The sequence below is a fragment of the Eubalaena glacialis genome, chromosome 13 (assembly GCF_028564815.1).
Source record: "Eubalaena glacialis isolate mEubGla1 chromosome 13, mEubGla1.1.hap2.+ XY, whole genome shotgun sequence".
NCBI lineage: Eukaryota > Metazoa > Chordata > Mammalia > Artiodactyla > Balaenidae > Eubalaena > Eubalaena glacialis.
The window spans coordinates 31,903,810-31,926,996 of record NC_083728.1 but is presented as its reverse complement, the minus strand read 5'-3'; the positions used below and the strand labels follow the sequence as shown (position 1 = coordinate 31,926,996).

The window sequence follows — 23,187 nt, the reverse complement described above, 5'->3', positions numbered from 1 at the left end:
AACTTCCACCCTGAATAACTCTATGATTTGACACCAAGTCATCTCACTGGAATAATTAGAAGACTCTCCTAAGGTAACACCAGACAACATACCTCTCCTCCCCCTCAGGAGAACTTCTATGGGTACCAGTGGGTACAATGGGCCCAGTGAGGGGAGCAAGGGTACTTGAAATACCCAGTGAGGAGGCCCAGCCTTCCAGACCCAAGGTCCCCATTTGGCCTTATTCCAATTCCTCAAAATCCAGTGGCCCAAGAGTCTAAGCCACTCTGCCAGATGGAAAATGGTCACCTCCCAACTCAGTCTGGGGCAGAAGAAAGAGGGCAAACATTCCAGTTTGGAAGACTCCTCCCCAAGGCAGTCTAAAACAGACTTCTGGAGAAAACTAAGCTTTCTCATCCTATGGCACAGGTGGCAGAACCCTAAGAGTCTGACTGGGGCAGAGGGAAACTCCTGGGCCCAAGTTGGGACAGGGCTGGTGGCTCATTTTACCACCCCATCCATAGCCAAGGTATCAGATGCTCTGAGGCAAGTTGTCACTGTGCCTGTGCCTATTTCCTCTTCTGGGCCTCAGTTTCCTTTTCTCATGCTGCATGCTGTGATACATTTGTCTCCTCCCTTGCCTAGCTCCCAGGGAAGCTGAAACAATGAAAGGAAAACAGAAGGGAAAAGTTTTTGGTGTTTCGTTTTGTTTTTGGAGGCCTGATTCAAGACATCATGTGTGGTAACTTTTTTGCCAAGATGGTCACAATAATCCCTCCTATCCTTACACACATGGCCCTTTGCAACGTGACTTTGCCAGTCCTGCCATCAAGAGATGGAGTCTTTCTGCACCCCTTGACTCTGGGCTTGGCTTGTGACTTGCTTTGATTAATAGAATGCAATGAAAGCAATGTTTGTGGTTTCAGAGCCTAGGCCTCAAGACACCTTGTGGCTTCCACTCTCACCCTCTTAGACTGTGACCACCATGAAAAGAAACCCAAATTTCTGGAACCACAGAATATCAGCAAATAAAATGGTGTTGTTTTAAGCCACTACATTTTAGGGTGGTCTGTTATGCAGCAATAGTTATCTAATACACTATAACAGACAACACTCACCCCTCACCCCAGGAACTGGGCATTTCTCTTTTTTGTGTCTTCTCTTTCCTGGGCTGCTTCTAATTAAACCATCAGTTACTTAAAAAAAAAAAAAAAAAGCCCTGTGTGCATCTATGTGCCAAACACAGAGCAAGAGAAAACACAATCAACCTCAAGCCACAGCCAGCAAGACAGAATTTCCTGGTGACTCTGGAATCAGAGGCAAGAATGTGTGGGTCCCTTTGTCCAGGGAAAGTGGGCAGACCAGAAAGCACGAAAAGCTAGAAACCCAGTGTCCTTCTTCCTCCACGGGGTTCCTGGTGGGGGGGGGGGCACTGGGGACATTTATTACTAATTCTCCTTTAGAGCCTCAGGCTCCTCAAGGTGTTTTGCCTGGTTTGAGCTCCCAATAGGAGCAAAAGGGGCCTGTACCCTCCCCAGGGTACACCAGGGAGCTCCAAGTCATAGTCACTGGGCAGTGATGCCCAGGCATGGGGTATCCAGGCATAAGCAGGAACGAGATGATCAGCTCAAGGTCAGCAGCAAGGTCAGTGCTCCACCCCATCCCCCAAGCTTTACAAGGAGGTGGGGTGGCCCAGAGTACGCCTCAGTCTGAGGATGTTTCCTGCCCTCTCCCACAGGCCTCTCACCTTTGTCATCCTTGTTACATCCTGCATCCAAAGGGTACCAGGCACCATCTCCACATCTACCTCACGGTGTCCTTGGGGCTTCTGGTCATCGCCGCTGCCCTTACCACCGGGATTCACAGCTAGCATCTCACACTGCTGCAGGTCCAACTGCAGCCTGGGCTTTCAGCCCTGGGTGTCTGCACACACAACACACACACATACGCCCTTGCCTGGATTTGCTCTCCCGTATCCTGGCAGGGTCTGCCTTGATCTGATTCTTCACATACATCATGTGTGCAATTCCATGTGTGCAATTACCCCCTTCCTTCTTTTCACTACCTATCCAACTCCCCTCATCACCTGAGGCCCACCCAAGCTCCCTCCCCTCTGAGGAAGGCTTCCTGCCATGTGCATCCCCTCAGCCTCCTGCAGCCCCATCCCTTCCACCTCCCTCCCTTCTACCATCACTTCCCTGCACAGCACGTCTCGGCTGTCAACTACCACTGAAACTGGGCTGTTTGTCCGCCCGTCTTCTGCTTTTATGTCAGACCCTGAATGTCTTATCAAGATTCAAGAACCACAAATGGAGCCATCCCATCCCTAAGGCTCCTAGTCAGCCAATCAGGTGTTGAGCAAAGAGTCTCAGGGCTTCCCAGCTGGCTGTCCCCAGGTTTGCACATGCCTTGGACTGCACTTTCATCCTCACTGCCAACACATACTCCTGTGTGTGCCCGGGGAAGACAGTATGTATAACTTCACATACACCTTCCAGGAAATACTCTAAGGGAAGACTTTTAATGTGATCAAAGTTTTTGAAAGAAAAGAGAAGGTTGCTCCTCAACCTCTGCTTATTCTAAGTCTGACCACCTACTTCTCTGAGCCAATTGCCCCATTCATCAAAAGTAAGCACACAGAATCTGCTTGGCCTTGCTGCCCATGTAGCAACAGACACAAAATCCTCTGGAGGGTCAGTGTAGCCCACACACTCCAGGCCACCATGAGTGGTCCCAGTGGGCCATTTTCATGGTCAGACCCCCTGGTTGGGAAACCCCCCTGACTTCTACCTGCATTTCAGGCAATTTCCCACCCTCTAGGACCCCTGGCAAAACCTGCCCACCCCTAGGGTATGTCTCTTATCTGGCTGCTTTCTCCACAGGCCTTATTTCTCTGCAACCTGGACAGACCCTCTTCCTGGACAATCCTAAGACCTGCCCATCACTCACAAGGAGGCCCAAAGTCTTCTTCCACCTCCACTGCCCTTAGCTCCTATTGTCCCAGGGCTAGCTCTCAGTCATGATACACTAATTCATACTCAAAAGTTAACAACTAATAGAAACTTGCATAATTCCCCTTCTTGTGAAATAGAAACCAGTCTACCCACTGCGAAGTTTGGTTCTGGGTGTCCTTTCCCTCCTAAACACTGTGAATTCTAGGTCGTGTTCCAAAAATAGAGGCCAGAGCCCCATCCTGCCCACCTCAGAAGGGTGCTGAGGGGGGCAAAGGAAGGGAAAATGCCCAGGCAGCATGCATGATAGAACACTAACCCCCGGAAGAAGATAAAATAATGAGATTTCAGGCTAGGCCAGGGCACTGGGAGATAAGAAGTGACCTTAGGAGATGACTGGACTGAGGTGAACTGAGGCACTTACCAAGTTTCACGCTCTGTACGCGGCCTCCAATGCGGCTGGAAGCCTCAAGCACAGTGACATCCGTAAAGCCCTGCTCCAGAAGTGCTTTGGCAGCAGCCAGGCCAGCCAAGCCGGCGCCGATCACCACCACACGAGGCTGTCCCCTTCTCCGCAGGCCACGACTGAGAGGGTCATCCGCACTGTCACCACTGGATTCACAACTTTGCATACCGTCCACACTCGCCTCCTAGGAACCTGCAGGGGGCAGGGGGTCACAGCTCACCTGCTCTGCCTTCACTTCCCACCTGCCCCAAGAGATGCTCACAGGCTCTGCCTTCAAGGGGGGACCCTGAGCCCTCTCAATCCCTTCCGAGGACCTGGGCAAGAAGAGCCAACTCCGAAGGATGTGGGGAAGGAGGGAGGGAGCCACAGGGAAGGAAACAGGAAGGGAGGATGCACCATGGGCCCCCATCATCAAAAAGGAGAACTGACAGCCCACCCCAAACCCCTGAAATCCATCAATCCCATCTCAAACCTATTAGGCACCGCCTCTTCCCCAAGGATGAGACAAGAGTCAGCAAGACAAGAGTCTTGGTCTTGTATCACCAAGGTCAAAATCAGGAGAAACTGATCCTGGTGCTGCTAACCTTGGACCAACACAGCCTAGCACAGCCCAGCACAGCCCAGTACCACTGCTGTGGTCCAGCTCACACTGACCTCAGGATGCTCTCACGGACCCCAGGATGCTTGTACAGACCTCAGTGTGCTGGAGCCAACCCCAGGATACTTGCACACACTGCACTAGACCCTCTGCTCTCCCTCCCTTCCCTGGCCCTTGCCTCACTCTCCCTTGCCCTGTCTTCTCTTCTCCTCTTGCTTTCAGCTAGTCTTTCACAGCCTCAATGAGGTGGCAATTTGGTAGGCAGGACACAGTCCCACCCTCCCCCCAGAAAGTGCCACGAGGCTGGTATCGAATGAACCTCTGCTATTCCGGGTAGGTCTCCAGTTTTTTTCCCAGGCCACCCAGCCCCTCAGTTACCACAAAGCAGCAAAGAGCCCAGGAAACAGTGGACCATGAGGACCCGTGGCACCAGAGGCCAGACATCAAATTGACAGTTACGCTAAGCCAGCTTGCTCAGAGACGCCAGCCTAGGGAGCTGACGGGAGGCCAAGGGGGTCCCTGAATCTGGCCCCAGGGCTGGGAGAAGCTACCCTTCTATTCCTGGAGTGACTACAAGGGTTTGAAGGTATCTGTGGGCCATCCCAAGGGGCCGCTCAGATCTGATCCTGTCCCTATTCCTTTCCTGACCCAAGCTGCCTAAGGTTTCAGTGGCAGAAGTTGCATACTGTCCAGTTAGTTATCCATACTATCCATAGTATCCAGGACCTAACAACAGGGGAGTGAATGTGAGTGGAAAGTAGCTGCTGAGCAGTGGACAGGGGGCATATAAAAAGCTGTCACCCATACCTAATAAAGCTAAGTAAAACCCTTCCTATGACACAGCAATCCCACTCCTAAGAATACACCCAAGAGAAACAGGGTATACTCCACCAAATAGACATAGAATGCTCATAGCAGCTTTATTCATGATAACCAAAAACAAATACCCCAAAGGTCCATCAACAGAAGAATAGATAAATATATTGTGCTATTTGTAGCATATTCATACAAGGGAATATTCTTCAGCAATAAACAGAACTAAACTACTCTCAGCAACATTACATTGAACAAAAGAAGCCAGAGACAAAAGAGCACCATATGGTATGACTCCATTTATGTGAAATTCATGAAGAGGTAAAATGAATCTGTGATGACAGAAGAGAGACTGGGAGGAGGGGAATGAGTGAAATGGGTCAGAAGGGAACTTTCTGGGGTGGAAGGAATGTGTATCTTTATATGAATGGTGGTTACACAATGTACATAGTTGTATACTTAGGATTTGTGCCACTCACTATATATACGTATGCATATACATCTCAATAACTATTCAGATATTCATTCCTGGTTCACTATAAAAAATAAAATAAAAACTGTGCGCTAAGTTCCTCCTTCACACGCCTCAAGGTCTGACCACTTAGGTTTCCACCCCACCTCTAACATCTTTTTATCACAGATTTTAAAAGCGGTCTTTTTCTAAATATTCTCAGTCTGAGAAGCTGCTCCTTGCACCTCCCCCGCCCACTTCACCTGCCGATGCCACACCTGGGCACGGACAGGAATGTCACCCCACTCCTGCCCCCAAACTCCCTCCAAACTACACCCCACCCCCCACCCCCAGGCGGCCGACTCGGTGCGGGACTGGTTCCCTAGAGGGCCGGAAGGTGGCGCCCGAGGTCCAGAGAACCTCAGAGGCCGGGGCTCCCCACACAGCCTGGATCCCTGCCTTCTTCTAGGAGAGCCTGTGTCCCGGCTTTCCCATTCCTCCCTCCTATGTCCTTCTGTTCTTCTGCGGTCCACCCCACCCCCCACCCCCGTCCCAGTGATGTTCTGTTCGGCCTCCTGGGAGCATGGAGGTCAGAGCTGGCGCAAGCCCTTTCCTCCCCTCCCCCTTACCGTTCCTCCTCTCCCCCTCTGCCACCTTCCCCTCCCTCCCCCAGGTTCTGGCGGAGGACTAGAGGAGTAAAATTAGAGCTGAGGGTGTGGCTGCCTGCACCAGAGGCCAGCAGGGAGGAAGAGTCCGCCCCGCGGTGCAGGCAAGGAGCGTGCTCTGCGTCAGGTTTGTAAACACACAGGGAGCTCAGAGCTGCTGCTAACGGCCTCCACAGCTGGGCACCCTGCTATGCTAAGCCAGAGTCGAGACTGCCCACCTCGGCCCCACGCCCCAGTTCCCCAGGACTAGGGGGCTCTGCCTGTGCGCTGCTCTCTGGGCCTCCAGCCCCACCCCCAGCCTGAGGCCGCCCTCCCCAAAACAACCACTTTTACACAGTAAAGGGGTGGGATCGCTACAGTGGTTTTCAGACCTTACTGGTGGAACCCCTTCTCGAAAAGCGGCTGTGGAGACCAGGGTGTAACTGGGTTGAAACTGGAGTTCCTGCTACCCCCTGAGGTCCCTAAGGTCTCATGGCAGAACCTCCCAGGCTCCCTGGAGCACCACCTATGAAAACCCGGGGATTAGGATAAACTGCAGCCTTGGGTAGAGGTAAGGAATGCTTGGGGCAGTGGTGCATTCCCAGGGGGCTACCTGAACTTCCTGGCTTCCCAGCCTCCCTTTCCTTCTCTCTGAAGTGGCCCAGCTTGTCCTAACTGCATTATTGTGACAGTTAAGTAAGGCCCTATATAGATGTCAAGAGATTGTCAGCATTTTTAAGAGCCTTGTGTGGGAAAATCATTTGTAAAGTTCTGTAGCTAAATTATGAATAGACTGCCTTTGGTACAGGCTTCAGGAATGGATTGTGGGAAATGCAGGCAGGCAGTCTGCCTTTAAGATGAACACAGAAAGGACCCCAAGTTCCCAACATATTAGAGACCTTCAACTCAAATAGACATCACACATATGCCCATGGTGAGAGCAAGTAAACAGGGACCATATAGGTCACCTATTCCCCTGGCCCTCACTGCTAACCCCATAGTTCTGTCTCTCCACAGGCCTTGTCCCAGATGAGCCTGTCAACCCCTGGGGCCCCCGCAAGAAGCCAGAGAAGCCACATGCACAGTCCACAGATGGGAAAAATGAGTCGTCTGCCTCATGGTCCCCCATAAGGGCCCATGGAGCCAATGTACCCTGGGGTCCAAACTGAATGGAAAGAGAAAACTGTATGTAGCAACACCTACTGTGTGCTGGGCCCTCAGCTAAATGATGAACTGGACTTTTGGGCCCTCTTATCTCAGGATGGGGGTGGAGCACATTTGTTTTCTGTTGGTTTGTGTCATCTCTTCCTTTGGAATTTTTTTAATCTTATGAGAAAATGCCTAAGAAGAATCACTTAATGCTCCTTGGTGCCTCCCTGTCCTTCTCTTGCCTTCAGTAAATTAAATAAATAAATAAATAACATCCCCCTCCTTGATCTGTATGCACAGGAGAAACAGAACACCCTGTACTTTTTTGAGCAGATAAAGGAGAGAAGAAAAAATGTTGGCTCAGCCAGGCAGGGAGGGGGAGGAGGGAGGCACAGGGCAACAGACATTTGCCTACTTGCTCCTGTTTCCAAGGCAAAATAGGGGTGGGAGGCTGGGGCCGCCGTGTCCCCAGGCAGGCCATGCCTAGTGGCTTCAAGAAATCAGGTCCACCCCCATTCAACATGCCCAAATGCCCCACTGCCTCCCACCCTTACCCCACCTCGCTCCACCCCCACCCCCACCCCCACTTCTCTGGCCTGCAGGCCACCACCTCCCCCTGCAGGCCAGAGCCAACACTGCCCTGACTGAACCTGCCCAAGAAGCCAAATTGGAAAGAAGGCAGCAGGGAAAGAAGAGGGAAGAAAGGCCCTGTCCCATGGCAGGGTCACCAAAGAAGGATGGATGAAGACTAGGAGGCCCTGGGAGTGAATCACAAGGAGGGTCAGTGACCCAGGTTGGTGCAGGACACCACTTCCTCCTCAGTGTTGGAGTCCACTTCAGCTCATCAGGCAATCAGCAGGTCACTTCCCTCCTTAACAGTGACCACTACAACAAAAACAATGCCACAAGGGGCCCAGCCTCCCAGGTGCCCCATACCCTTCCAGAGTTGCCCCTTAGAAGAAACAAAAGAAGTCTGCCCATCCTTGGCTCCCTTCTGAACACAGCCTACTCCCAAATACGTCTGTCTCCCTGTCCTTTCCTCAAGGTCACTCCCGGATGAATGACCATTTCCCAGAGAAGAGTATGGCCAAGGCATTTAGCCCACCTGGACCTTAGGGTCCAGACTGCAACAGCTGAAGCACTCCAAAATGGGCCCACCCCGGGACTTCCCTAGCGGTCCAGTGGTTAAGACTCTGTGCTTCCAATGCAAGGGGCATGAGTTGGATCCCTGGTCAGCGAACTAATAAAATCCCACATGCCGCATGGTGCGACCAAAAGAAATTAATTAATTAAAAAAAAAATGGGCCCACCCTTTCCAATGAGCAGGCTTCTCTCCTCTAAGCCACACATTTGCTCATGTGAGCTCTGTCCAGGGCTTTGGGGGCCACCTGCACCTTCCCCATCAGGGACTTACAAGTGTCACCTCCCAACAGATACTCCTAGTGCCCTAGGGCAGCAACCCAACCTCAGTTTCCCTGAAGGAATCCCTCTCTGCCTCAGGCTTCTAACAGGAGGAAGGGAGGGGGAGGGAAGCTGGGGTACTGGTCCTGAGGAATCTCTCTGGACTGCCTGGCAGTTCGGGGGCGGGGGGGGGGGGGAGGGGGGGAGGGGGGAGTGCAGATTTGGATTCTCGAGGACCCCCCCCCCAGACAATGCAATTATTCTTCAAATGTAAAAAACGCCCAGAAATCCCAGACCAGCTGCTTTGCACAGCGGCCCAGACAAAGGGGCTCTGTGTCTGCCCATGAGGCTCCTCCCACCCCTAAAACCCAAGGAGAGACTGAGCCTGAACTCCTCCCAGCCAGACCCTCCCAGTCCTCCTCACCCAGGCCAGCCAGCCAGGAAGTGAAAGAAGTAGGATTTCTGGGCCAGGCCTGGCCAGCCACGGAAGGTAGGTTGGGGTGTATAAACGTGGGGACAGGGCAGGAGCAGCCTGTCAGCCCAGAAGACACAGGGGGAAGGGAGAGAACATTGGCCTGGGAGCCCAGAGACCTGGATTCGGGCCCCAGCTCAGTCTCTCTTGGCAGGTGACCCCAGACCAGTGTCTTCCCTTCTCTGGGCCCCACCTGGCCAATACCTCTGAACTCACCCCAAGGACACAGCATCTGTACCCCGCCTCCTGGACATAGTTATCTAAGCCCCATCTGATGCTTAACTGCCTGCCTCCTTCAGTCTTTAAACTTTCCCATCTGTAAAATGGGGGTACAGCTACCTGGTGGGACTGCTGGGAGAATTAAATGATAGCACAGGTAAAAGGTGTGGCCACCTGCCAGGGCCACCTCAGAGTGGGAGGGAGAGGGAGGATAATCCCCAAAGAGACTAGTACAGAGGAGGGAGCCACCTCTCCTAGGACCCAGAGCTCCATTTCATGTGTAAAAGAACCCAAGTCTTCACCTGAGCTTAGACTCCAGCCTCAACCTTGGCCCCAACCCTAATATCAGAGTGGACCTTGATATTGACATCAATCATACTATCCCACAACCTGTGTTTGACTGACCCCCAACCCTGACTCAGCCTGACCATCCCACCAGTCTTGGCCAGGGAAGTGGTGGGGAGTAGGCATCAGATACAGTGGCCATTAGCCAACCCTAAGCTCAGTCAGTAAAAGAGACAAGGCACGGGGCCTCATTCTGCAGAGCCCTCCAGCCAGCAGTGTCCTCTGGCCCTCACAGGCCGACATGAGGAAGGGGCTCTAGGGGCCCCATCTTCCTTCCTGGCACTTAGACTTTTCTCCAAGCACAATATCTTTATTAGCAACACCTCTTCCCTGCAACCAGATGTGTAAACTCCCTAAAAACACAATTTTAAAAGGCTTTGTAAGGCTTTTTCAGAAGAGAAGTGGGGAGCCTGTATTGCATGGAAAAAGACAGCCCTAAACTCAGTGTTTGAGGGAGGGGAGGTCAGAGCCAAAGGCATGGCCCACAAAGGCACTGGTGGGCAGGAGGGGAAGGTATTCCTGGAGAGGTGAGTGCTCTGGCTGGCTTCGGTTCCCCTTGATGCTCTGCAAGGTGGGACAGACCTGAGTGAATTGTTTCAGGACCCCAGCTTATAGCTGCCTGCAGAGACAGAAACTGGAGACTACCTGAGTGGGGGTGGAGGAGGGGAAGAAAGCATGGACAGAAGTCAGAGAAAGGGTTGGGTCTTTCTGATGGGCATAAAGCTCAGCTGGCAGTGGAGAGAGAAACAGAGGTGGAGATGGAGCAGGGCAGAGTCCAGGACTGCATTCCTGCCCCCATACTCACACCCAAAGAGCTTTATCCCAAACTCCATCCTAGAGATCCCATCCACCTTCAGCAAAAATGAATGGATCATGCTCTGACAATAGATCAGATCAGGTACTAGTCATCTAAACATCTCCTATGAACCTTTCAAAATCTGGGCCAGCCCCACCAGCTCAGCTTCCATCTCTGATCCATGCATGCCCTGGTTTCCCATCTTTGTGTGTGTCTGCACACAGAGGTCCTAACTGGCCAGGTCACCTCTCTGCAAGCAAGGCCCACATTCTTCCCCTCAGATCCCAGATCTTCCAGAGGCAGGCACAGCCCACGCTCCCTCAGCCCAGAGAGAGGTCAGGGGTCTGACATGATGGCTGCCACTCCTGGAGAAGATGAAATTGCCCAGACAGCAGCTTTTGTCCCTAACCAGCATTCCCTTGGGTGAGTCCATTAGCACCTGAGCTTCAGTTACCCCATCTGTAGAATGGGAACAGTCACCCCTACCTTGAATGAGGCCAGCCCTGACCCTAGACCTTATTAGCCAGTTTCCTTTTCCTCAGCAAAGTCCTAAAGGCACAGGTTTCACTGTGGCTCCCTTTAGCAATCCTTAGGATGAGACCTCATGGCCTGGATTCCCTCCCTCTGAGCAGGATGTGACACCCAAACTCTAAACCCACCCCCCTAGGAAGTCATCAACCACAGAAATGTAAGAGACCACAGAACTGGTTACTATGCCAGTGACTACGTTGGTGTGAGACTGCCCTTGGTGACATCAAATCAGTCCATGAGCAGGGTAGGGCTGATGGGAGATGGTACTCACAGTCACTCACTACCCTGGGAAAGGCTGAATCTGGAGAGAGAACACCAGCCTCAAGACCATACCAGCCCTGTTCTGAGGCACCCAAGTCACCATGGCCCCTGGGGAACCCCAGGAAGACACCTTTCTTCCTCTCTCTCTCTCCCTTTCCCTCTCTCCCCACCTCCCTTTGTCTTTCTCTCTCTCTCTCTCTCTCTCTCTCACACACACACACACACACACACACACACACTTGCCTTATGTTTCCCTTGATGACTCAGCTTGCTAAATAGTCTCCTCTTTGGGGAATACCTTATTGCACCATGGTTTTCATACAGGCCCTTGTTTTTGAATACCAGTGGTTTGAGGCTCCACAACTTTTTAGATGAGTGACCTGAGCCTCAGTTTCTTCATCATTAGAATGGGGATGAAGAGTCCCTGCCTCACAGGGTTGAGTGTGACAATGCAGAATGCTTAGCCCAGAGCCAGGCACGTAGCAGCAATGGTTTTTATATTAGTTTTCCTACAGGCCTAAGTCTGCACTAGTGGGGTCACCACAGGGATGGCTGGGCCAGGACATCAGACATGGGTGGGGATGGGAAATCCAGCCAGTAGAGAGGTCACAGACCCTCCTGCATGATGACTCCAAAGCAAGACCTCCAGGCCTCAGAACTACACCACCCCACAGTGGCACTGCTATGGTCTGATGACAGGGAGGAATAGACAAGTAAGAGAGAAGGGCCACACCACTTACTGGGGGCACTTGCTCCTCCCAGGCAAGGTCTGTGAGGCTGAAACTGCAAAAACAGGACAATCTGTATGGTCACCAGCCTCCAAGATGGCCCTCAATGATCCTCCCCTCATGGTACTCATGCCCTACAGTCCCCTCCCAAGCTGATCTGTGTAGCCAATAGGATATTGTAGAAATATGGAGTGTGACTTTCAAAACTAGGGCGTAATATACACTGTGGCTTCCACCTTGCTCTCTTAGACTGCTTACAAGAGGGGAAGCTAATCACCATGTTGTGAGGAAACCCACATAAGCCCACTGAGAGGCAAGGAACTGAGTCCTACCATCAGCCAAACCATCCTGCTAAGCATGTGACTGAACCACCCTGGAAGCAAATCCACCAGCCCCAGTGAAGCCTTCTGATGACTGCACTCCCAGCCAACACCTTGACTGCAACCTCCTAAGAGATCTCAAACCAGAAACAACTAAACTGCTTCCAAATTCCTGACCCACAGAAACTATAAGGATAATAACTGTTTATTGCCATTTTAAACTACTAAGTTTTGGGGTAGTTTGTTACACAGCACCAGGTAACTAACAGTCAGCAGTTCTCTCTCCTTGGAGACCCCTCAGAGTAGAGACCCAAGGTAAACTCCCCATCCTACTCAGGGTCCCAGCTCCCTCTTTTCTAAAACTCAGGGCTGGGGTTGAGTGAGCAGAGAGCCTGGCCCAGGCCCTACAGCATACAAGGCCCAGGAGACAGGAATGCCTTCCCAGACTGTGCATTAGACTCACCTGGAGATTTTTACAAAAGACCAATACCAAGCCCGGAGATTGGGTCATCTAAATCAGACTCTTCCGGGTGGAGTTCAAGCATGGAAATTTTTTAAGGACTCTACATGATGCTAACATATAGCCAAGGTTAAGAATCACTTCTCTACAGCAGATTCCAAATGCAGATTCCAAGCCAGCCCAGAACATCTGGGATCTGCCTGTACAGGAGTAGAGGAGGCAGAGAGACCAGAAAGGCCAGGCAGTACCCAAGGTCCACTCCCCACCTTCCAGCTTAGGCTGAGGGTCTCCCTCTGTCCTCCCTCCCCAGCTGCTGCCCAACTCCCAAAGCGCTCTGCATTGAACACCTGTAATGTACCTCTGCTCACAGGGACTGCTCCCTCAGAGAGGACCCAGGGTGCAGGGATGGGGTCTAACTCTGAGGGAAGACTCTGTTTTCTCATCTGCAAAATGGGTATTGCCATCACACCTGGTCTGCTCTCTAATGGGTATTAGGCTACCACTCAGAAGTTTTCAGAGAGATTTATGCTTTGTCTCCCTCAAGGCAGCTTCCCGCTCCTTCATAGCAGCATTATTCACAATAGCCAAAAGGTAGAATCCACTCAAGTGTCCATCGATGGATGAATAAACAAAACGTGGTACATGCATATAATGGAATATTATTCAGCTTTGAAAAGGAAATTCTGACACATGCTACAACATGGATGAACCTTGAAGACATGATGCTAAGTGAAATAAACCAGTCACAAAAGGACAAATACTGTATGATTCCACTTACATGAGGTACCTAGAGTAGTCAAATTCACAGAGACAGAAAGTCGAATGGTGGTTGTCAGGGGCAGGGGAGGGAGGAAATGGGGAGTTACTGTTTAAAGGATACAGAATTTCAGTTTTGGAAGATGAAAAATAGTTCTGAAGATGGATGGTGGTGATGGTAGCACAACAATGTGAATATATTTAATACCACTGAGCTCTATACTTAAAAATGGTTAAAATGATAAATTTTATGTTATGTATATTTTACCACAATAAAAACAACAAGAACAACAACAACAAAAAAAAGTTGAGTGAGTGCTACTCTGTACCAGGCACTTGAGATACTGAAACAGCCAGATGCCTCCCCTTGGAGGATCAGGGGTGACAGGTGCCACAAAGCAAAGCAGGTAAGGGGAGAGGCAGCTGCTCTGTGTAGGGAGGTCAGGGAAGCCTCTCTGACAAGGGGACACCAGAACAGAGGAAGTGACAGGCAGGAGAGGACCAGAGGGCAAAAGTGCTGTGGTGACCTCCTAGGGACTTGCTGAATGACAAAATATGTGGGTAAGAGCAAGGATGGAGTCAGGATGACTTGGGTGACCAGTCATGACACCAGGACCAACCCTTACAAGTTCTGTGTCAAGTGGTCATCTCCTTTCCCCTTCACAACAAGCTTGTGAGGTAGGAAAGACAAAAAATTGGTGCAAGACCCACAGGTGGGAGGAGGGCCCCGGTGGTCTGACTCCAGAGCCCAGTTCTCTCCTTGGGGCTATCACAAGAGTTGGGAACGCTTCTCCAGGCCGTCTCCCATCGAAGGGCTGAGCCTGCCTCCAAACACACAGCCCAGGGCCCCTCTCCCAGCCCCACTGCATAGGGCATCACATGCAGGCATGGCCCTGACCAGCCCCTGACCTGGGTTAGTGTCCCCACACGGAGATACACCCATTCAGCAGATGGGGCACTTGAAGCCTGGGAGGTGTGAGCTGGCAGATGAAGAGGTAGCCTCCCGGCGGGCTTCTCCCCTCTCCCTGCCAGGAGCCACAGGCCTCACAGTTCTGGAAGGAAGGAGGACAGCACAGTCAGCACTTTCCCCTGACTCTTTCAAAACCACTGACAAGAACTGAGGCCTGTGAGACAGCTCAGCCGGTGCAGTTTCCCCTTGCTGGCCCCTCGTGACTCTGCACAAAGCCCGTCTGTGCTTCGGCTCCAGCCCCTGGGGGAGGGGGGGCAGGGAGGGGGGTCTCCTGCAGGCCAATCCTCTCTCCTGAGCCACGGGTGAGTCCCCACTCTGCCCAGCCCAGGACTCGTGCTCCTGGCCCACAGGGCAGACCGCAGCCCTGACAGCAAGGCTGGGCTGTCCAAGGCTTTTGCTGGGTTCAGGCAGTACTTGTGGGAAGAGGGTCCCCTCCACTATAAACTCTCTTCCTGCAAAACTCCCTCTTCTATGCTCATCCCCCACCCCCAACCCCCATTCAGCATGGTTTATCACAGAGCAAAGGTGGCGTGCATGATCACAACATGGAAAAAAGAAAACATCCCCCAAAAATCCAGCCAACAGATAAACCCCATAGCAAATCTCTATTTATTAAGCCCTTCATGTGCCAGGTCCCGTGCTGGGCACTTTCCATTCATGGCATCATTTAATCCTCCCAAACACCCTGGTGCCCATTTTATAGATGAGGAAACATCAGAAAGGTTCACAGGTGTGATGGAGGCCACCCAGACAGAGTGAGGGGTAAAGCAGGGCTTGACAATGCTCAGCTCATCTCTCTCTACCCAGCACTTGCCCACCTCTCAGGCCCTCACTCAGCCTCCCGGGGCAGCAGGCCTAAGGACAGCCCTCAGCCTGGCACTTCTGTCTTACCCATCCCCACACACTGACACTGCACACATTGTGCTAGGCACCCGGGGCTAGCAGGAGGTATCCCCAAGCCTGGCAGCTTACCCCAGCTACACTGCCAAAACTGGGGCTGCCGCCGGGAGATCACCTGCCTCCTGGCCAGGGCGTTAGTCAGGTGGGCTGCAGGGCAGCCACCCTAGTCTCCCTGCCCCACATGGACTGGCTTAAGGCTTGCCAGACCACAGCCCTTTGTCCTTGATTTTATCCTCCATAAAGAGTGACAAGGATAGTGGTCTAATGGCTTCTGGCAGCACAAAAGAAAATTCTAAGAGCAACTAAATGATAATTCCCTCTAAACAGTCACCTCCTGGTCATCTGGCCCAAGATTTTCCCCTCCTGGTAACTCCAAGGTGGTTTAACTATGCTCTCCTAACAAGTCCTAGCACAGGATCTCCTGACACAGGATCACCCAATAAAGGGCTCTTCATAAAGTTCAACCCTGAAGCAGAACACCACCCTCCCCTACCCCTGCCAACCTCAGAAAGAGCTGGAACTAGGTCTGAAAAGCCAATGGTGTTCATTTCAAAATGCACCCATGGGCCCCATGATTCAATCCATAGAACACCTATAGAGTTAAGACGCTGAGCTTAGACAATAAACATATTCTTCAAGTTCTTTTATTGAGTTCAAAGAGAGACTTAATAACTGACCAGCTTTTGGAATCAAGAAATGTCTGTTCTTATAATTCTATCATCGTTACCACTATTTTTCACTGAGTACGTCCAAGGTACAGAGGGCAATGCTAAGCATTTCACATGGAATATTTCGGTTGATCTTCATGTCACTATCCCCCTTCTACAGAGGAAGAAACTGAGTTTCAGAGAGTTTCCACAACCTGTCATCTAACATAAGGCACTCCAAAATATACTCAGTAAGATACTAAGGCTCAGGCTTTACTCTTTTTTTAAAACCAAGGAATGAATCAAGTTTATCACCTTTTCTTGAGTTACTTTCTCATATTAACTCAAAAGTTTTGCATTAATTGTATATGATTTTTAATTTTCCAAAATAGAAAAGATAAAAGAGATATGTTTGTTTAACATTTAAAGGCCTCATTTAAAAATCTTTCCTATGAATGTTTGCCCACTGGTGGTCCTGCGTGTCTCCTACTTAGCTGACTCAAGGTCTAGTTATTTGCCAGTCCACTAGGAGCACCCATCAGTGTCTTCTCCCTAGAGTCAGGAGTTTGGGGGAGCTGGGCTGGGCTGGCTTGGAGAAGAGGTCTGGTTGTGGGTAGGAAGGCATGGTTGAAGGTTTGGAGACGGGCTCTGAGGGGTCTGTGACTTGAGGAAAAGGCATGAAACCAGATGTCCTAGAACCTGGGCTTGAGACCCAGTCATGCCATTTGCTGGCACTGCCAGAGTTCCCATTTGTGAAATAGCTCATGCCCCGTGGGCCACATGGGGAGGACAGGAATTATGGGTCTACCAGGGCCTGGCACAAGGCTGCAGAGGGTGGCTGGGTTCTTTGTTCTGTTTCCTAATAAATTACAACTCATTTCCAAGTGCTGCTTCTCTTGGTCTTAAATCACACCTTCCTTAACACCCTCCCGCAAGAAGCAGCTAGATGATAAAGGAATCTGGACTGAGGGTCAGGGGTACTGGACTTACCCCCGCCGCACAACAGCCAAGCCACCCTGGTCTGATTGAACCCAAATGCTTTTCTTCATCCTCCATCCTACTGACCCCTGATTTAGAGAGAGCAAGAAAAGCCTTGGGCTCCTGCCTATTTGAGGAAGAAAGAGACAGGGCCAAAGGAAGAAGAAAGTGCAGCTGAACTGGGTAAGAAAGCTCACTGAGCACCCCCTACCAGGGCCTCCCTGAGGGCTGTTGTCACCACATAGGCCTATTACCCACATCGCACCATTACAGCAACTTCTGGGTCGCTGTTTGAAATGCTGCACCGCATCACTTCCACCTGAGCTGCTGAACAAAGAGTCCTCACACCTCAGAGGATATGAGGTGTGGTGAGGGGCAAGGCAAGGTGGCCTCACTGACCTTCTCTCCCAGCGACAGCGGAGGCCGGATGAGCAACTCGCCCCTCCCCATGCTTGAGACATGAAAGCACACAGCAATTCTCTAAGGAAGCCCAATGAGGGGGGAGGGGTCCTGTACCCCCAACCCACTATCACACCCTGCCACTTTTCTCACTAAATCACTGATCTGATCAAACCACTGCCCTGCTCAAAAACCTTCAATGGCTCCCAGTGGCCTAACGAATGAAGGCAGGTCCCTGACACCTCCTCCCTGCCCTCAGCCCCCCTGTCTCCTACATACACCCACTGGACCCCACGACTCCCATACCCAGACTAGGCCCACAGGGCCCAGGGTGGCCTGTGAAATCTCCTCACTCTGCCCAGATATCTCCACCCTGCTAGCCACTCCCCCAGGAAGTCAGTCCTCACTCTTTTCTTGCTGTTCTGGAAAATCACCCCTCTGTTCTAATCAAGACCCTATCCTGAGCCTTACATGCTCTCTGCTGACCTTTGTGCCTCTCAAATCCCTGACGAGTGTCCCCTTCCCTGGGTCCTTCCTGGAGACACTGCCTGCAGCCATGTCAATCACATTAAGAGCAGCCAACAAGAATCACAACAACCCTATGAGGGAGGTAACATTATCCCCATGGTACAAATGAGGATAGTGAGACACAGAGAGGTTTTACCTTCTTGCCCAGGGATCACAACCTCACTCTCTGAGATAAGAGGCTGGGAAAGAACTTGCAGGGCAAGAAGATGGGAGGGAAGGATGGGATAGGAGGCCCTCCCAGAATCCCGAAGACCCAGGCCTGGTTACTATTGGGTCCCTTGCTCACCCACAGTGAAGCAAAGCTGCTGCCACTAGAACCCAGGGCTGGTCCTGGGCCCCAGTCCCCTCCAGGCCATCCCTCCCTCTACAGTACCCTTTTCTTCCACTAACTCTCCAAATGTACCCATCCCACAAAGTCCACCTCCCCAGGAAGCTACTGTTCCATCCTACCTTCCCGCCCTGGCACTTCTGGACCCACCCATCACCCGTGTTTGTAGTCTCTCATGGAGCAGCATCCTCTCATATCAGCCCTTCCCACCAGGTGTTCTATTGGTCAGTTGGTCATTATTAGGATGTCTTCAAAAAAAAAAATCGTCTGTGATCAAATGAGTTTAGAAAACACCAGTTTCTTTTCTACAGGACTTGTCAAAGCCTTTAATTCTCTTAAATGCATTCTGAATCTCCCATAGGATAGTGGAGTGGATTTTCCAGTTTCTACCCTTGTTTGTCCCCTGAACCCTTGAGGTCTGTCAGAACAGTCTTTGAGAAATGCCACCTCCTCCCACCCCCTCAGGACAGCCTGGCACAGCAGGGGGCACATGGGTAGGAATCAAGAGGGGTAGTGGGGGCGGTTATCCTTTTAGGAGTTATGAGTGACATTTTGAGAGCTTAGCCTGAAAGCCCCTCTTGGCACTGCCCAGGGCAACAGAACCTCTGCCTTTAGTGTCTGCCCTTCCCACCTTTCTTTGGGTGAGGTGACTGCCTACCCTCCTGCTAGGGTCTAGAAGGACCTCATCTGACCAGTGGTCTCAGATACCACCCTTCAGGCTCTGCAAAGCCCAGAGAACAAGGGGTCTTGGGAGATCCCCAAATCAAGCTGGACAGCTCTTCTGGGCAAATTGCTCATTCTACTCCATCATCAGCACGCAAGTTTCAATAGTAAACCAAAATTAAAATGTATTAAGCTGCTATTCTGGGAACATGCAGTGCTCTACTCAACAAACCCTGCAACTCTCTCCCCTGCTCCCCAGAGAGGGGACTGAATCCCTCAATTTACAGGAAACTGAGTCCTCAGAGCAGAGCAGACACTTGCCTGTAGTGTCTCAGCCAGGGGCAGAGCAGAATGAAGCATCCAGGCCTCCCCACTTCCAGGTGCACTGGGGAGGTGGCCTGAGTGGGATAAGACCCCAACAGCAGCTCATGCAACCATCAGAGCAGCTACAAGGACTCACGCAGGCCAGGCGGGGGTCAGGGATGCTCGCTGGGGGTGAGAGCTCAGCAGCTGGGGGGACTTTAGGGGCTTTCAGGAGAAGATGGCATGTCTAAGGCTGGCGTCAGCTGTTTCCCCAATCTCCTTGGCCCAACCCTGGCTGGAGGAAGAGTGCTCACCCCAGATTGGCTAACCACAGGGCCGGGCTTGGCTGTGGGGAAAGATAAGATGCCCTACGTGCCGCCTGCATGTCACCCTGCCCAGGGGCAGTCGCCTAAGACACTTTCTCATGGTTTTGGGAGCTCCTCAAAGTCAGGCACCCTAGAAATCAGGCCTGTGCTCCCAGCCTGAGACCCAAGTCCCCAGAAGCACCTCACCCAGCCCCACTCCCCCAACAGAGTAGCCCCTGCATCCCATACCCTCCACATGCTCCCCTCTGCCCTGCCCCCATACAAGCAGTCTATACGCCTCCCCCAACACAGTTCACACGAGCCAGGACAGTCCCCTTTATCTGTTTCGGGTCTCACCTGATCTGTGCCCATCCCTGTACCTGCCTGGCCCAAAGTCCCCAGTCTCAACCCTCACTACACAAAGATAACCCATTGGCCAGCAGCATCACACCACCCAGGAGCTTGATAGAAACGCAGAGTCTCAGGCCCCACCCCAGACCTGCTGAATTGGAACCTGAATTTTAACAAGCTGTCCACATGTATGCTAGAGTTTGGGAAGTAATTTTATAGACCACTGCTCTAATCAATTCCTTGCACCTATGGCCTATAAGCTTTGATGGCTCCCCAGGGCCTAGTGAATCAAGTCTAGACTCAGTGGCTTGACAATCAATGATTTGACTGACTTGTCCAGGCCTGGGCTCCCCTTCCACCTCAGGAATGCCATCCCCTCCTGTGTCGGTCAAAGCTACCCAAGACTTCAGGGCGCTCTAAAAGCACCGCCTCCTCCAAGAAGCTGGTCTGAACTGCACCTCATTACATCATATCTGGCATGGCTCATTCTTATTTCCTGGTGAGTGGGGACCCTGTCCTGTGTTCCCAGTGGCCCCAAGCACCAGAGTGGGGCATAGAAGATGCCAGGTGCCAACCAGAGGTAACAAAAGGCCCAGTGTCCAGTTGTTGGAAAGTCCACCCTCAGCTCTAGCCTGCTGGACTCAGGCTCTGCCACAGCCTTCACCTCAACTCAGCAGACAAGGACTCAAGCAGTGTGGACAAGCCTCCTGCATACTCCAGAGAAGGAGCACTCCTCAGAAACATGGGCCTAGTGAGCTTCCAGCAGCAATGTGCTTGCTCCGGGCCTCAGTTTCCCAAAATGCAGAAGAGAATGCCACTGAGTCTGCCTCCCTCTTTTCCTGGAGGGCTGGGAGGATCTGAGATAGATGAGCAGATCCCCTAAACCCTGGGGTCAGAATTTGCAGCAAAGAGACTCCAGCCCTGTGTGGTCAGCAAACCCTTTCTCAGCCTATTAGCCAGGCCCCTGGGAGGCCAAGTCACCTGCCCAGAGGTGTCCTCATGACCAAACAGGAAAGCCTCAAAGGACAAGGCTGCCACACCCTCCTCCCCACTCCCTCCTTCCTGGCCCAGTTCCTACAGACGGGCATCCCATGGGGAGTCCTCACTCTTTACCCTGGGTCTGCAAGAAGGTACTCAAGCATGTAACCTCAAGGAGTTCCTGGCTTCTACAACCTCTGGGGAGCAAAAAAAAAAGTCTCTCTAATCTCATTTTACAGACAGACAAAAAGGGGTAAGGACAGGGCCAATACTGAAGTGGATTAAGCTCTTTTCAGTTCCCATTTCTCTGTTCCCCCAGCTCTGCTCCCACCTTCAGTCCAGCCCTACTCAGACCCCCATCCAGGTTTCCCAAGGCCAAGTCTGAAGCTCCACCTCACAACATCCTAGATGGAATACAAAACAGGCCAGTTTATCTGCAGAGTTCCTACCTGACCTCTCTGGGCTCTCCAGAGGCAGATGAAGAGGGCAACGTGGCAATGCTGAACCCAGAGAAGTGACACTCCAATGGTGGCATCTCAAGCAGGGAGCTGTTTTTGTACGAGAAGTAGGTGTCCTCCCTAGCTCTCAGAAATCACAGTGTGCATGACACCCAACTACCTGGCCTGGGCCCAGAGCCCCTCCTGGAAGAAACAGAGAGACTCAGCTGCCCACTCTGAGTGAGGAGCCTTTCTACCTTACAGGGTGTGACTTCTTTCCTACCTCCCCAGCCCCGAGGCCAGGCACCTCTGCGGGTCAGGAAAAAACATTTGTTAAGAAGACTTCAGCTGGCGCATATCTGAGAGGCATGAAAGAAGTGACAGAGTAGAGTGTCTTAGAGCATTTATTCTGGAGCCAGGCTGCCTAAGTTCAAATCCTTGCTCTGTCACTACCGAGCTGTATGACTGTGCCTCAGTCTTCCAGTCTGGAAAATGGGAATAAGACCTACCTTACAGAGCTGTTAAGAGGATTCAAGGAGCACTTCCCTGGTGGCGCAGTGGTTAAGAATCTGCCTGCCAATTCAGGGGACACGGGTTCAAGCCCTGGTCCGGGAAGATCCCACATGCCGCGGAGCAACTAAGCCTGTGTGCCATAACGACTGAGCCTGCGCTCTAGAGCCCACGAGCCACAACTACTGAACCCACGTGCCACAACTAATGAAGCCCACGCACCTAGAGCCCGTGTTCCGCAACAAGAGAAGCCACCACAATGAAGAGTAGCCCCCGCTCGCTGCAACTAGAAAAAGCCCATGTGCAGCAACAAAGACCCAATGCAGCCAAAAATAAAAAGATAAATAAATAAATAAATTTATTAAAAAGAAAAGAGGATCAAAGGAGCTAATATTTGCAAAGTCCTTAGAACACTGCCTGGCACGCAGTGAGTATACCAGGGCCCTGGCCTAGCCTCTTGGCCTCTGCCTGATTTCTCCCACCCAGGATACCCTCCTTTCTTCCATCTATCCCAGCTCAAAGCTTTTCCTAGGCATGCCAGCCCAGCCCTGATCTGAACCCCTATCCCCTAGTTCCAGCGTTCACTTCCCAATGTTACCTTGGTCCATCACCAGTCCCGCCGTCCAGGGCCAAGCTTCCCTCTCCCAGATCTGAGGTCCCTCATTTCTTAGCCCTCCATTCTGAGAGCACTAGCCAAACAGCTCAATTCTCAGTTGGCTCCTCTGTGCAAAAAGGAGAGCTGTGTGTGGAAAGACAAGGGTCTAAGAGACCCCCAACTCCAGCTTCTTCCTCCCCTTCAACTCCCTGCCCTGAGGGCTAGGCACCCAGCAGTCACCCAAGAGATTGGGTAAAATAAAGCCCTGGCTGCCCAGGCCATCCCCATCTCATGAGTTAGAAAACACACACAAGCACACAGGCACACACTCCTCTGTTGACCCAGTCTGGATTTCCACCAAAGAGAGCAAAGGAAATCATTTCTCCCCCACCCACAGCAACCCACATCAACTCCACACCCCCTCAGACCCACCCAATCTCCCACTAGGCATACAGGCCTGCCTTTGAGCCTTCCCTTTTTCCCACTGACCCCCTCAGATTCTTGCAGTGATTTGCACAACTGCTTTCATGGAAAGAAAATAAAAATCCTTAGGATCACCTGAGGTTTACAGGGGGCTCCTGCACTGCCCTGACCTTTCCACCTGGCTCAAGATTTCCTGAGTATCAGCTACATGCCAGGGACTGTGCTAAATGCTCTAGATACAGCAGTGGGCCATTCAGTCAAGGTTCCAGCCCTTAGAAAGCCAGAAAAAGTAAACAGACAACTGCAAGAAATGGTTATGAACTGTGATAAATACAATGAAGAAAGTAAACCAGGTGCTACGATGAATTACAGGGAATGATGGGCTTCTACCAAGACTGGGAAGGCATATGAGGAAGGCATATTTAAGCTGAGACCTGAAAAATAAGAAGGAGCATAGCCAGCCCAGTAGAAAACCTTGGAAGAACATTCCAGGCAGAGAAAACAGCACAGGCAAAGAACACAGGGCAGGAAA

At 51.7% G+C, this 23,187-nt stretch overlaps 1 protein-coding gene across 8 annotated transcripts in view; it reads right to left on the bottom strand.

Moving 5' to 3' along the window:
• Positions 1 to 23,187, bottom strand: part of SMOX (spermine oxidase) — a 46,180-nt gene that overhangs the window by 20,470 nt on the left and 2,523 nt on the right. For 5 of the 8 annotated variants that reach the window (XM_061207829.1, XM_061207832.1, XM_061207834.1 and 2 more), the window contains exon 2: positions 3,355 to 3,588. The exons of 2 other annotated variants lie outside the window; for them this stretch is intronic. In XM_061207829.1, the coding sequence (XP_061063812.1) occupies positions 3,355 to 3,562 (208 nt within the window). In that variant the 5' untranslated portion in view covers positions 3,563 to 3,588. Of the gene's footprint in view, positions 1 to 3,354; positions 3,589 to 22,235; positions 22,324 to 23,187 lie in introns of those variants that run through there. One more of the 8 variants, XM_061207831.1, reaches the window with a different exon arrangement.